General features: G+C 41.6%; 1 protein-coding gene across 4 annotated transcripts in view; it reads left to right on the plus strand.

Moving 5' to 3' along the window:
• The window catches only part of FMN1 (formin 1), a 452,412-nt gene that overhangs the window by 224,389 nt on the left and 214,610 nt on the right, over nt 1-13,413 (plus strand). For all 4 annotated transcript variants that reach the window (XM_082384941.1, XM_082384939.1, XM_082384938.1 and 1 more), the window contains 2 exons: nt 4,119-4,888; nt 9,821-9,971. In XM_082384941.1, the coding sequence (XP_082241067.1) occupies nt 4,119-4,888; nt 9,821-9,971 (921 nt within the window). The remainder of the gene's footprint in view (nt 1-4,118; nt 4,889-9,820; nt 9,972-13,413) is intronic.

Below are 13,413 nucleotides of genomic sequence, written 5' to 3' on the forward strand. Positions count from 1 at the left end.
TGAATCAGAGAAATTAATGAAACTCATTGATAAGTAGTATGTTGGGAATGAGAGAGAGCAAGGAATCCAGCATGATATCCAGGTTTCTGGATGTGATGGGTTGGGAGGATTAATTGCAAAGAAGAATTTCAGAGGAGGAGGAAATTGAGGTTTGACAATCATGAGTTCATTTTCAGACGTGTTGAGTCTGAGGTGGCTGATTAAGAATATTCAGGTAGAACAGTTCCAGAGGATAGTTGGAATTATGGATTTTAGATACCAATTTAGAAGTTGCGGTATATAGTCAATGAGTGTAATTTACCTCATGAGTACACAAGATGACCGAGAGAGATTGTGTAGTGTGAGAAGGATAAAATGTCAAGGGACATACCTGGAGAATAACGTTTGAGGGATGACTGGAGGAAGAGGAGTCCACAGATTGACTGGAGAGAGCCAAGAAATAGGAAGAAAATGGCGGTGGGTGGAGAGAGTATCCAAGTTCAGGGGAGCAGAGAGAATTGCAAGGCAAGGCAGCAGTCAACTTTAACGATGCAGCTGAGAGGACAGAAATCACTGAAAAGTGCTGATCAGACGTAACACTCAAATCATGGAGTTTTAAGAAGATAGTGGGGGCAGAAACCAATGGTCATTGGTTAAAAGAAACATGGGGGCTTCCCTGGTGGCGCAGTGGTTGGGAGTCTGCCTGCCAATGCAGGGGACGCGGGTTCGAGCCCTGGTCTGGGAAGATCCCACGTGCCGCGGAGCAGCTGGGCCCGTGAGCCACAACTACTGAGCCCGCGCGTCTGGAGCCCGTGCTCCGCAACAAGAGAGGCCGCGATAGTGAGAGGCCCGCGCTCCGCGATGAAGAGTGGCCCCCAGTTGCCACGGCTGGAGAAAGCCCTCGCACAGAGACGAAGACCCAACACAGCCATGAATAAATAAATAAATAAATAAATAAAGACTTTCTCTCTATTCACTGTCTTTAAAAAAAAAAAAGAAAGAAACATGGATAAGAAAATAGATACAGCAAGAGCTGTGTGTTTTCTTAAAAAAACAAGACAAAACTGTTGTGAAGAAAAAGAGGTAGTGTGAGTAAGAAAGGGCGACAGCTAGAAGGGATTAAAAAAGGGTTTTGATATCTTTATTTTTGCTTTAGATGGATAGAGCATGGTGCTGGGGAACATGCTGAGAGCCGAAAGCAAGTGATGTGTCAGGCAGCAAAGAGACAAAATAATAATGGCAGCAAACTTCTGTAGCACCTCCTGTGTTCCAAACGCTCCTCTATATGTAGTTTTACATGTATTAACTCATCTACTTCGCATAACTGCCTTGCAGGGTAGGTTCTGTTATTACCCCCATTTTCCTTATAAGAAAACTGAGGTATAGAGAGGTTAAGTAACCTAACCAATTTGTGCTCTACCCACCACACTAAGCAAATGAATTACAGAGCCACCAGAATGATATATATAGATGTATACATCAGATTCAGCAGATTCAGAAGGTCATTGGTTGAGGGGTGGAAAGCAGGACAGGTGGAGTGCTTTGTGTAGATACAGTCCAGTTGTGTGATAAAGGGAAGGTTTTTCTGTGGAACATGTCTTTGCAACTTTTTCGTATTATTAAGAAGTTGAAGATTAAGTGAAAATTATTGGCTCATCAATATTACCTGACTGTTAACCTGCTTGGAAGAAGGTTAGTCGGGAACAACATTCAAGATTTAGTTTGCTGTGGCAGAACTAAACGAGTCGCTAAATGAGATTTAAGTATGTGTGATAATTCAGGGTGGGAATCAGGGCTGGAATGTGGCTGGAGGTGGGCAGGGGAGGCAGAGGCAGATGGAGATGGGTAGGGCATCCAAACAAAGGTCCTCTTGATCTCAGAGTTGAATGAAGCTTGAAAGTACTTTCAGCCATTTGATAGTAGAACTCGTGAAAGATTGGGTAAACTTTTGTATTTGTAGTACATCGTTCATCCTGACTGCTTAAGCTTTTCCTAGTTTTATGCCTGTCACTCCACAAAGGTGACATTGTTTGGAAATTTTGAAGAATGTTTAGAAATCTGTTAGTCTCTTACTCTAATATTATCCTTAGCAACAGTAACTAACAGTAATATTTATTCAGAACTAGTGTTCCAGGCATAATGCCTGCCTCTTTATAGGAAGTATTTCATTTTACCTTTATAAAAACCCTAGAGACGGTCTACTACTTTCCGCATTATACACTTGAGGAAACTCAGGCTTGAAGACAGAGTTCCCTGCCCAAGGTCATAGAGCTAGCAAGTGGCTAAACCAGGATGTGAACCAAGTGGTTTGAATCCAGAACTCAGGTGCTGCTTAACCCTGTGTGTTACAAAGAAATAGATGGGACCCTGAACTTGCCAATTTTTTCAGAGTTGGATCGCGGCTGCCATGTCCACATATGAGAAGTTAAGCTTTAGAAAAACCTGTCTCTAGTTCTTCTGACCACAGTTATTTGGGGGTTGGTTTATGAAGCAAAAGGTGAAGCTAGTAAAAATACAGTTAAAAGTTATCTTAATGAAGATGGAGAATTTTCCTGTGTCATGACCTTGACTGACTTAGGCCACTGAAAATATTTCTTTACCTTTTTAATGTAAAACAGATCTGTACTTATATACCCCTTGGTGTTCTAGACATTTGTGGGCTGAAATTACAGTGAAGAAAGTCTTATTAGCCATAGGGAAGACTCTTGGGACAATGACTGAATATAACTGTTGCAGTTTTTTTTTTAAATAAATTTATTTATTTATGGCTGCATTGGGTCCTCATTTGCTGCGTGCAGGCTTTCTTTAGTTGCAGCGAGAGGGGGCTAATCTTTGTTGTGGTCCGTGGGCTTCTCTTTGCGGTGGCTTCTCTTGTTGTGGAGCATGGGCTGCAGGCGTGCGGGCTTCAGTAGTTGTGTCACATGGGCTCAGTAGTCGTGGTTCGCAGGCTCTAGAGCGCAGGCTCAGTAGTTGTGGCACACGGGCCTAGTTGCTCCGCGGCATGTGGGATCTTCCCGGACCAGGGCTCGAACCCGTGTCCCCTGCATTGGCAGGTGGATTCTTAACCACTGCGCCACCAGGGAAGCCCTATTGCAGTGGTTTTTATCCATCCATCTCATCAGTAGTGAGTACTTGCCGTTTTAGCTGCTGAGATACAGAAATAAAGGCAGATACTGTCCCTGATTTCTTCTTCTGGAGTTTGTAGTCTGATGGGGAAGGCAGAAATTAAATAAATTCACCAAAAATGTTTAATTACTGCTAAATTGGATTTTGGAAAAACTCAAATATAAAATTGTAAATTTGGCTGCCTCCCAGTTAACTGTCATAGGCTAAATGGCGTTGAATGCTGGGAAATGGACTAGTTAATAGCCAAGAGTACGCCAGTTTGTGCTGATAAGTGAAAAACTGTAGACTCAAGGTATTGACATAACTGAGAAGATGAGCATTAACAAGGCTGGCTTCATATAAACTATAGTTGAAAATATAGAGTATGTGGAAAAGAAAAAAAGCAAACCTTAATAATAAGCTCATTTTCTATGCATTTATTACTAAATTATGAATGGTTATAAAACAGACTCAAATACTGATCTTGGGCAGCTTTGATTTGGAAACTTTAAAAAAAATGCACGTGCGTCATAGCTTCTTCTCAAATCTTTTCTTTCTGCTGTGTTGGCCTGGAAACCCCAGAGGTGAGACATTCTATGGAAAACTGTGAGAACTGCAGCTCCTAGCCAAAAGTATCTCCAAACCTTTTTTTTTGTTCTTTTTCCAAAACCAAAGGTAATAACAGATATATCCAGGCATGTTCAAATCTTTATTAAAAGTTTTGTTTTGCATTTGATATTAAAACCAATGAAAATTCTTAGACGACGGTTTTACTTTTACCCTTAATCCATGGTTATTGTTCCCTGTGAGCTCAGACTGGATGAAATTGTGCTTTTACTCCAACTGTTTTAAGTCCTTGGAAAATTCACAAGGTGGAATTTACACCCTGTTGGATTCTCAGAAGAACGTCTCTGTCTTTCCCTGTGTTTATGCGGCCTTGTGCTATGGTGGTGTGGGGATGCTATTGAATATTTTATTTCTGATAATTGTTTTTGATAAATTTTTTGCTTTCTTTCCCACTGATATCTCTACAGGCTCAGTTCGAACTTCAAGCCTTTCATATCCGGGGTGAGCATGCGGTGATAACAGCGAGACTAGAAGAAACCATTGAAAATCTCAAATACGAGATAGAACACCGATGGCGAGGAGGATGTGAAGAGATGAGAGATGTGTGTGTCTCCACCGACGATGCCTGCCCTCCAAAGACTTTCAGAAATGTGTGCATCCAGACAGACAGAGAGACTTTCCTCAAACCCTGCGAAGGTGAAGACAGGACAACCAGAAGTAACCAAATAATTCCCAAAAAGCTGAATATCTCCTCTTTAAGCCAGCTCTCTCCCCCAAATGACAGCAAAGACACCAATGTACCACTTCAATCTGCGGAAAGCATCTCATCGAGTCAGCAGAAGGCAACACCTCCCCCTCCCCCTCCCCCTCCCGCACCACCCCTACCGGCAGCCATCCCTCCCCCTCCTCCCCTCCCACCCGCACTTGGACCACCACTGGCACCTCCGCCACCACCTGTGAATACTGGACCTCCCCCGCCTCCGCCACCTCCTCTGCCTCCAAGTGCTGGACCTCCCCCCCCTCCCCCACCCCCCCCACTTCCTCACTCCACCGCTCCGCCCAACAGTGGGGGGCCTCCTCCTCCTCCGCCACCCCCAGGACCTGCGCCTCCACCTCCTCCTGGACTCTTCTTCGGAGTCAATGCTTCTGCTAGCCAGTGTCCTCGGAAGCCAGCCGTCGAACCCAGTTGTCCCATGAAGCCTCTGTACTGGACTAGGATACAAATAAGCGATAAGAGGTAAGCTCAACTCCCCTGGCCCATTCTCAGCTTGTGAATTTGCAGGATTTTGGACAAGTGATGTTGTATTCCTGCTGGTTCAGCATCTTTGTAGTGTGGCACTCATTCTCAGATGTGGTAGTGAATGCCTTGGATAAACAAGGCTGGAATGTTTTGAGGAGAATGTCTCTACTAGGTCTTCTCTGTGTTCTCTATGGATTGATGCTGGGAGAAACGACGTGTTCTGTGTCAGACCCTTCTTGAAAGTATATATTCCATTACCCAGACTAGAGAAGAACCCAGGGCTCTCCAACATCTCTGCAATTAGTGAGTAATCACAAAGACATTGACCCTGATTCTATACTTCAGGTTCACTGAAGATTTTTAGATTATCTCTCTTGTCTTTAGATGGTATCATCAACCCTATAATGTGTATATTCAACAGGTAGGTGTAATTTTTCGATTTTTATTAAAAGAACCGGACATAGCTGAATCATTAGCTCTTTAGGTCAGAGAGGAGTCTTAAAATATCAACTCTCTCTGCTTGAACTCTGTTACCCCTCGCTACTGAGTGCCCTCACATCTTTATACCTTGTTGCCCTCCAGAGAAAGTGCCAGTGGGTAGGTAGCTAAAAAGCATCTTCCATTTGCATAGGTTGTTAAGGTGGGTCTGTAAGGCAGCAAGAGATGGTTGCTTGGAAATTTCCATTCAAACAGATCTGATCAGATTTCTTCTGCCTCATTTTGGAAACCATCAAAAGGACAACGAGAAACATGTTGAGTTGCTTCTTGACGACTCTCTAGGTGTGAAGTTCATTGTTTGCAAAGAACAGCAAATATAAAACAGATTTTTACACTTAAATTTTTGAACTTAATTCCCCAAATCAAGATGTGGTGGTGAATTTTTCTATTTCTATAACATTTCGCTTGGGGAAGGCAGTATACTGAACAAAATAAACTGCAATTCACAGTGAGAAAGCAACTAGAAATCACTCTAGGAGGGGTGGGGCACACCTTGACACTAAGCATATGGTGAACTAAGTTGATTGTATACTTCATATTTGGTCCCTTTCCTCTCACCAAAAATTAAGGGCAAAGAGGGTATTTTTTTAATGCTCTATATTTAAATTTCCCAAATGAGTGGTTAAAAAACCATTTCAGATGGTCCTGAAATAACTCCTACCATTAACTAAAGTTCTAGTATTCCCATTCAAGACTCAGATGCCATTTCCTAAGCAGTAATTTCTCAGTATATTTATTTGTAGCCGTGTTCCCTTATTAGTGTTCTCAAATTAATGTGCAGCCATTCCAGGGTGATGAAGCCCACCTGTCAGCCCTGGCAGCATGTGTTCTGAGGGCACACGGAGCTGTTCCACACCTGGGTCTCCCTAGCCTGCCTTAGCTTCATTCCCATAAGACTTCATGAGCAAACAATAACCTAGACCATACGAGTGGTATAACAGTAACCACTGGGAGATGTGGTACCTTCATCCACTGTTTAAGAAAACAAAGACAAGCTGGAGATAATCATTGTATTTTTCTCTCCTTACATAGTTGGCCATTTTGAGAAAGAGGACAATTGAATGCTCAAGCTCTTATTAGTTTCGCCATAAATGTAGGACTTCAGTTTTGCGATGGGTTGAATTGCCTCCCTGCAAATTGATTTGCCAGTGCCCTAATCCCCAGTACCTCAGACTGTGACCTTATTTGGAAATAGGGCTATTGCAGATGTGATTAGTTAGGTTGAGATGATCTCAGACTGGAGTAGGGCGGGCCTCTAATCCAAAATGACTGGTGTTCTTATAAAAAGGGGAAATGTGGACACTGCCAGGAGCAGAGGGAGAACAGCATGTGGAGTTTGGAGTCCTGCCACCACCAGGGATTGCGTTTTGGGCAAAATGAAAAGTAGATGAGTGTTCCAACTTTCCTGACCTGGGACATCAGGAGAGCCCTGCTTGGTGAACATGTCAGCCTCAAGCCTGAGTTCCAGGCACAAGGGTTTAGTCTCTCTTATTATGGGTCCCTCAAAATGTTTTTGTACCTCAGAGCATGAATACGTCTTTTAAACTGAAATGGTCTGAAGGTCCTGTGTACTATTCATTATGGACAAAAGTAAAATTATCTGGGATGTGTTCTTTGAAAGGAGATGATATTTTATACAACCAGAGGGGTAAGCACGTCATGTAATGAGCACGTAATAAATTTTGGTCTTGGTCTTCTGGGGAACTAAGAATAAAATATGAATTTTCTCTATTATATACACACTGCCTCTCATCCACTTAGATTGCTTTTCACTACTAACATGATTTTTAACTTTTGCCATTTTGCTTCCTTTGATGTCTGTTTTCTGGTTTCTAGAATAGGGAAAAGCCATTTAGTTTAAAAAAATAAAAAAGGAAGAAAGAAATCCTTATCTGTCTACCTTTTCGGCTTCCTAATAAGTATCTTCCTGGTGAGAAAGTATCTTCTCCTCCTCCCCCTGCACCCTCCTCCCTGCTTACTCCCGCATCTGTCCCCTCCCCACTTCTTCTTCCCCCACCTCCTCCTCCTTCTGCCTTCCTCTTCCTCTTCTTTTGAGCTCAAATTGTGTGTTCAGTGGTCAGAAAAGAGTTGGCCATGATGGCAGACGGTCCATTGTGAGCAAGTCCTTGTTACTGCCCCACCAGCCCAGTTGCCCCCAACCCGCTGAGAGGTGGTATTCCAAAATTCTGTTACTCATTTTTGGAAATGCCTTTTCCCATCGAAACAATGTTGTAGATGGTGATGAGGTGTGCAACCTGACTGCCAAAGCCTATTTACTTCAGAATATAAGTGGGTTATAGCGCTTGTCATACTGACCTGGGCTCAGAGTCCTTGGAGGGGGAGCCAAGCGGTACAGGTGCAGGAGATGGGGGGATGGGTCTGAGTAATCTGCTTTGTGGGTCACATCACCTCCCTCTAGGCATCCTCTCTTCAGCTTCCCAGAACCTTCCTGAGGCCCAGCCTAGCTGCTCTGAGGCTGCATGCTCCAGAATTTCCTGGCTGTCTTCTCCCACCAATATCCCCTTTTCCCAAGTGCAGCTGAGAAAAGCATTTAACATTAAAGGTGTTCATGTTGCGAATTGAAGTTAAGGGGGGCGGGGGGGAGGGAGGGGGCGGTGCTGAGGAAGGAGCACATAGATGGAAGTACCTCACTGGAAATGTTCTAGCCCTTGGGTGATGATTTCACAGGTATTCATTATACTATTATACATTATAACTTACATACGTCACATATATGTTCTTAATGCCTCAAATATTATATTAGAAAAATTATAATTAAAAAAAAAAGTGGAGAGAAGCAAATGCTCAGTTTTGTTATGGGCCAGAACCCAAATGTCATATTTCACAGGAAAGGCCGACACATAGCAAAATGTGAACACTCAGATCTGAAAAGCCAGCGTTGCCAACTGTTTCAAATATGAAAAACTGTCAAAGCGGCAGGCAGGTGGGGATGGTGGTGTGATGAATTGGGCAATTGGGATTGACATGTATACACTGATGTGTATAAAATGGATGACTAATAAGGACCTGCTGTATAAAAAAATAAGTAAAATTAAAAAATTAAAAAAAGAAAAATTGGGCTTCCCTGGTGGCGCAGTGGTTGAGAATCTGCCTGCCAATGCAGGCGACACGGGTTCGAGCCCTGGTCTGGGAAGATCCCACATGCCGCGGAGCAACTAGGCCCGTGAGCCACAACTACTGAGCCTGCGCGTCTGGAGCCTGTGCTCCGCAACAAGAGAGGCCGCGATAGTGAAAGGCCCGCGCACCGCGATGAAGAGTGGCCCCCGCTTGCTGCAACTAGAGAAAGCTCTTGCACAGAAACGAAGACCCAACACAGCCATAAATAAATTAATTAATTAATTTAAAAAAAAAAAAAAAAAGAAAAATTGTCTTTTAGTATCAAAAAATTTGTGTGAATCACCCCATGTAGTAATAGTTCTTTTAGTTTTCATTGGGAAAATGCATATCGGAACAAAGGTAAGTACTTGTAGATATTATGGATCATAACGTACACGTTTGATGTGTATGTTTGATGTGTAGATGAGACTTTTTTTAAAATGTCTATGAGCATTAAAAGTGTTTAAAAATAAGACGAGAAAGTAAGTTAAGAAAGTAGACGTTTGGGAGAAAATGTGTTCTGACTGAAAGGAGCCTGGATAGTAAACCATCCAAGGCAGCTCTCAGAGGCAGTTGTTCTGAACCTGATTTCCCATATCTTCTTCCCTTTCTTTGTTTCAAAACTAGGGTATCCCTGTTTTTAGAGAGAGAAAAAAAAAACCAATCAAACAAAACACAGTCTCCCCATGGCTACTTTTGCTGAAATCTCTGCGGGGGCTGGTGCAGTAGGGGTTTTGCTTTGTTTTTATTGTTAATCCTGTTGTTGGGTGGTGTATTATAAAATCAAGTATTTCTAAATGAGCACAGCCTGTTCACGTATATGGGTCCTACGCTGCGTTAACCCGAGGTAAACCTGAGAACCGTATTTAAAACGAATAGAAGAAAATTCAAAAGAGGGCACATCTTCACCCAAGCACTCCATTTTCATTCTATTTAAGGATTATCCTATGAACGTCTCAGAATTGGTTATTGTTTCAATCTTTATACGATGCCCGTTTCTACCCGTCGTGGAAATGACACAAAGTGAAGGAGGGGCAGTTTCCCTGCCTCAACAATCTGAATCCCAGGAGTTCTGATCCCACGGGGTTTCTTTGGTTCTCTCTCTTTGGTTATATCTAAGGACCATTCTGTTTCGGAAATGTGTGTTTGCTTTAATACTTAGTATATTTTGGCTTAAAAAATCTGTAATCGTAAAAAGCTTTTCTTCAAGCGTTGTTAGAGTTTTTTTAAGGAGTTAAATAAATGAATTAAGGATTTCACTGTATCCTATTCTCTTTTGTTTCTTAAGTTTAACTTGCCATTTTCTCTTTTAAGCCAAAATTCTACACCAACCTTATGGGATTCCTTAGAAGAACCTGATATTCGGGATACTAGCGAATTTGAGTATTTATTCTCCAAAGACACACCTCAGCAGAAGAAGAAACCTCTGTCAGAGTCCTATGAGAAAAAAAACAAGATCAAAAAGGTACTGACTGACTATAGTAATGTTTGTAATTATATATATATATATATATATATATATATATATATATATATATATATATATATATAAATATATATATTTGTCATACATGGGAATTTATTATGTGCTGCTGGTTTGCTTTCCCTCTGTTTTCAAAAAATGTTTTGAAAGGTTTTGAGTCACAGATGACAGAAAGGAGCCGATAGTTGGAGAAATCTGTGCTTGCTATTTTGGTCATGCTGTCTGAATTTTCAAACTGTTCTCTTCATCTGGACTTTTTTCAGCCACTAATTCTATTGAAAAAATGCATAAAATTTAGTGAAAAGTAGTCTGTAGGCTATATGGAAAATGTCTTCTTCACTTATTTATAACTTCATTCATTGAACAAATATTTATTGGGAGTCTATTTGTGCTAGGTTTTGTTTTAGGCCCATGCTATCCAGTCGGGAAGCCCTTAGCCACATGTGACTATTTGTGATAAAATTACAAATTCAGTTCTTCAGTGGCACCAGCCACTCTTCAGTTTTATTCTTCTGGCTAGTGGCTACAATATAGCACAGATATAAAACATTTCCGTCGTTACAAAAAGTTCTCGTGGATAGAACTGTCTGAGCACCTGGGATATGTTGGTGAAAAAAAGCAAACAAACAAGAAAACAGACCCTTGCCCTGTGGAGCTTCTATTAACAATAAACATCAGAAACAACAAATCAGATCATGTGGTAGAGCAGAGTAAGGAGGATCTACTTCTTCGGGGTTCGGGAGGGATGGGCTACAGGTTTGAGTGGCGTGTTCAAGGTGGTCCTCATTGAGAAGGTGACCTCTGAGCAGACTTGAGGGCTAGAAATCTGAGGCCACCAGCCAGCCATCAGAGGACAAGGTCAGGATTCACAAGCCATCAGACAGATGCGGAGGTGAGTCGCCACGGTGCCACGCACTGGCTTGATTCCTTCCCTCTGCCTTGGTCCCCTCAGTGTCACGTGAGATGACATCTATCCCTATTGCTCTAAGTAATGATCGAATGACATCATATATATATATATGTGCTACCGTAGTGCCTGGCACCCTGTCAAACCTCAGCAAGTAATTGCAGCTCTCATTTTGCTACTGTTGCTGCCACCACTGCTATTTCTCTGCATTAGTGTTGTGATAATAGCATAGATGGTATTAGGGAGAAACAGTTGGCCCTTGAACAACATGGGTTCGAACTGCACGGGCCCACTTATATGCAGATATTTTTCAATAGTAAACACTACAGTACGAAACAGCCCGTGATTGATTGAATCCGCGGATGCTGAGGAACCGCGGATACAGAAGCTGACTCTAAGCTATATGCACATTAACCCCTAGTTGTTCAAGGGTCAACTGTATAAGCACTTGGTTCTGCTGTTGATTTGCGATGTGATCCTGGGCTGGTCATCTCACTTCTCCCAGCCATATTTTCTCTTCTCTATAAAACAAGATTAACAATATCTGAGTCTACCTGACCCACCAGGATGTTGTGAAATTCAAATCTAAGAGGGTTTGAAGAAGTGTTTTGAAAGGTGTGTAATATTGAATGATAGTTTCATCAACTCTTCATTCTTAAATTATATAGTGAGGTTCATCCCTTGGTTCATATCTCAAGTAACATGATTGTGAAATGAGCTGTGCCTTTTTGGGGGGGAATGGCAAAAGTCCTGTTAATCAGATCAGGTTTGCTCACTGACTTAAATTATACATGAAAATCATGGTCAAGGTTTTTCACAAGTTCATTGGAATTGTGTTTTCCTGATTGAAAAATGTGATCCCAATAATGATTAAATATCAGAGCAAATCTTTTAAGAGGACGTATCGCATGAAGCAATTGAGTTACGGCAAGAAGTAAACTGATAAACTATAGAATATATTCATGTGCAGTTAGATTCCTATGAGATGGAAATAAGGGCGTTTTGCTGACCAGCTGGCTTTTTAAATGCCATCTATAGGAACAGAAGACTAATTGTTTCTATACAAAAGGCAAAAGCAGAATCTCTGTATTCCAAAAGTGGCCTCATTTTGCCTCTTCTAGGAAGACTTCTCTGACCATCAAGGAAATCCTCTGAATGTTTTCTTACCCAATAGCATATTAAACTTACTTTTGTTCTCTTTTTCTTTCAAAATTGCTGTTACTCCTTGTGTTTCTCTCTCTGGATGCTTGCTTACATGTTATTTACTCATAAAGCTAATTATTTCTGTTTTGGTGAATGAGCATTTTTAAAACATTGAAGTATTTGTTTTTAAAACATCAAAGCATTTGGTAGTTTATTCTTATTTCTTATCATAATTATTTGCCTCTTCAACAAAGGATTTTCACTAAAGCAGTTAGTACTTGATGTGTTTGTTTCTCCGTCTGAGGAGGAAAATATCCTTTATTCAAACTCTTTAATCTTTCTGAACCGTGAGGTTGCTGTTACCACCGAAGACTCTGTGCACATGTGTAGCCTCTATTTTTTTTCTTTAAGGGTAGCAGTCTTGAGGGTGCTTGGAGTTTGCAGTGAGCTTGTGTCCTACCTTAGAGCTGAGATTCTAAGTTTTAAAGAAAAAAAAACGAATTGAGTCAATGCCAGAAAACTCTGAACCTGCCTCCTATACGCCTTCCCTCTGTGCCCATGGCCAGATTTCCAACATTAAGGTGGATCCCTTGGTCTCTTCTGAAAGTCAGATGTTTATTTTCTTTTCTCTGAGAATGAAGATGAAAGTGAATTTTAGTGATTGTGAACAACTGAGAAGTTTCAGCACTGGAGGCCAGCTTTGTTAGCCTAACCACAGAATGGTCCCCATACAAGGTGACCGGGAAACACTTGCCAGATAGATCTTTTTATGGTGACTGAAGTGGAGTATATGTCAGAGATTTAAAAATCCAGCGTTCTGAATCTTGGCCGCAGGGACTCTGCCAGCATTGAGAGAGACGTGAGCATCTCTTAAGTGGAGCTGGTCTGCATCCCTCTGCACATCCCACATTCCTAGTTCAGAACTGTCGGAATTGTTACAGTTCTGCTGAACTCAGATACGAGTTTCTAGTTTCATCGTCTATAACAGCATTTAACGTTCCCATCACTGGCACTGATTTAAAGCAAACAGATACATATCTTCTTAAACTGGGCTGGGATCCTGTTTTCTAGTACGATATAGTCTAAGAATTAGAAGGAACCTTCCTGATCATCTAATTCAGTGCCCTCATGTGGCACATGAGAAACGAGAACTAGAAAGATGAAGATGACTTCTAGGGTTTGTACGCTTTTAGCTAGGAAGACATTGATAATGCCGGACACTTGAGAGGATGTAGAAGAGCCTCAGCGTATGTCTTCACTTCCCCTGAATTTAAACAGTAATTTGCTGCACTTAATGTTGGTAACAACTTTTACTGGGATGATCGATTTTAACATTTATAAATGAGAGTAGCCATTCTTAGAATCATCAACAAA

The sequence above is a fragment of the Balaenoptera borealis genome (assembly GCF_965194805.1).
Source record: "Balaenoptera borealis genome assembly, chromosome: 3".
NCBI classification, from domain to species: Eukaryota; Metazoa; Chordata; class Mammalia; order Artiodactyla; family Balaenopteridae; genus Balaenoptera; species Balaenoptera borealis.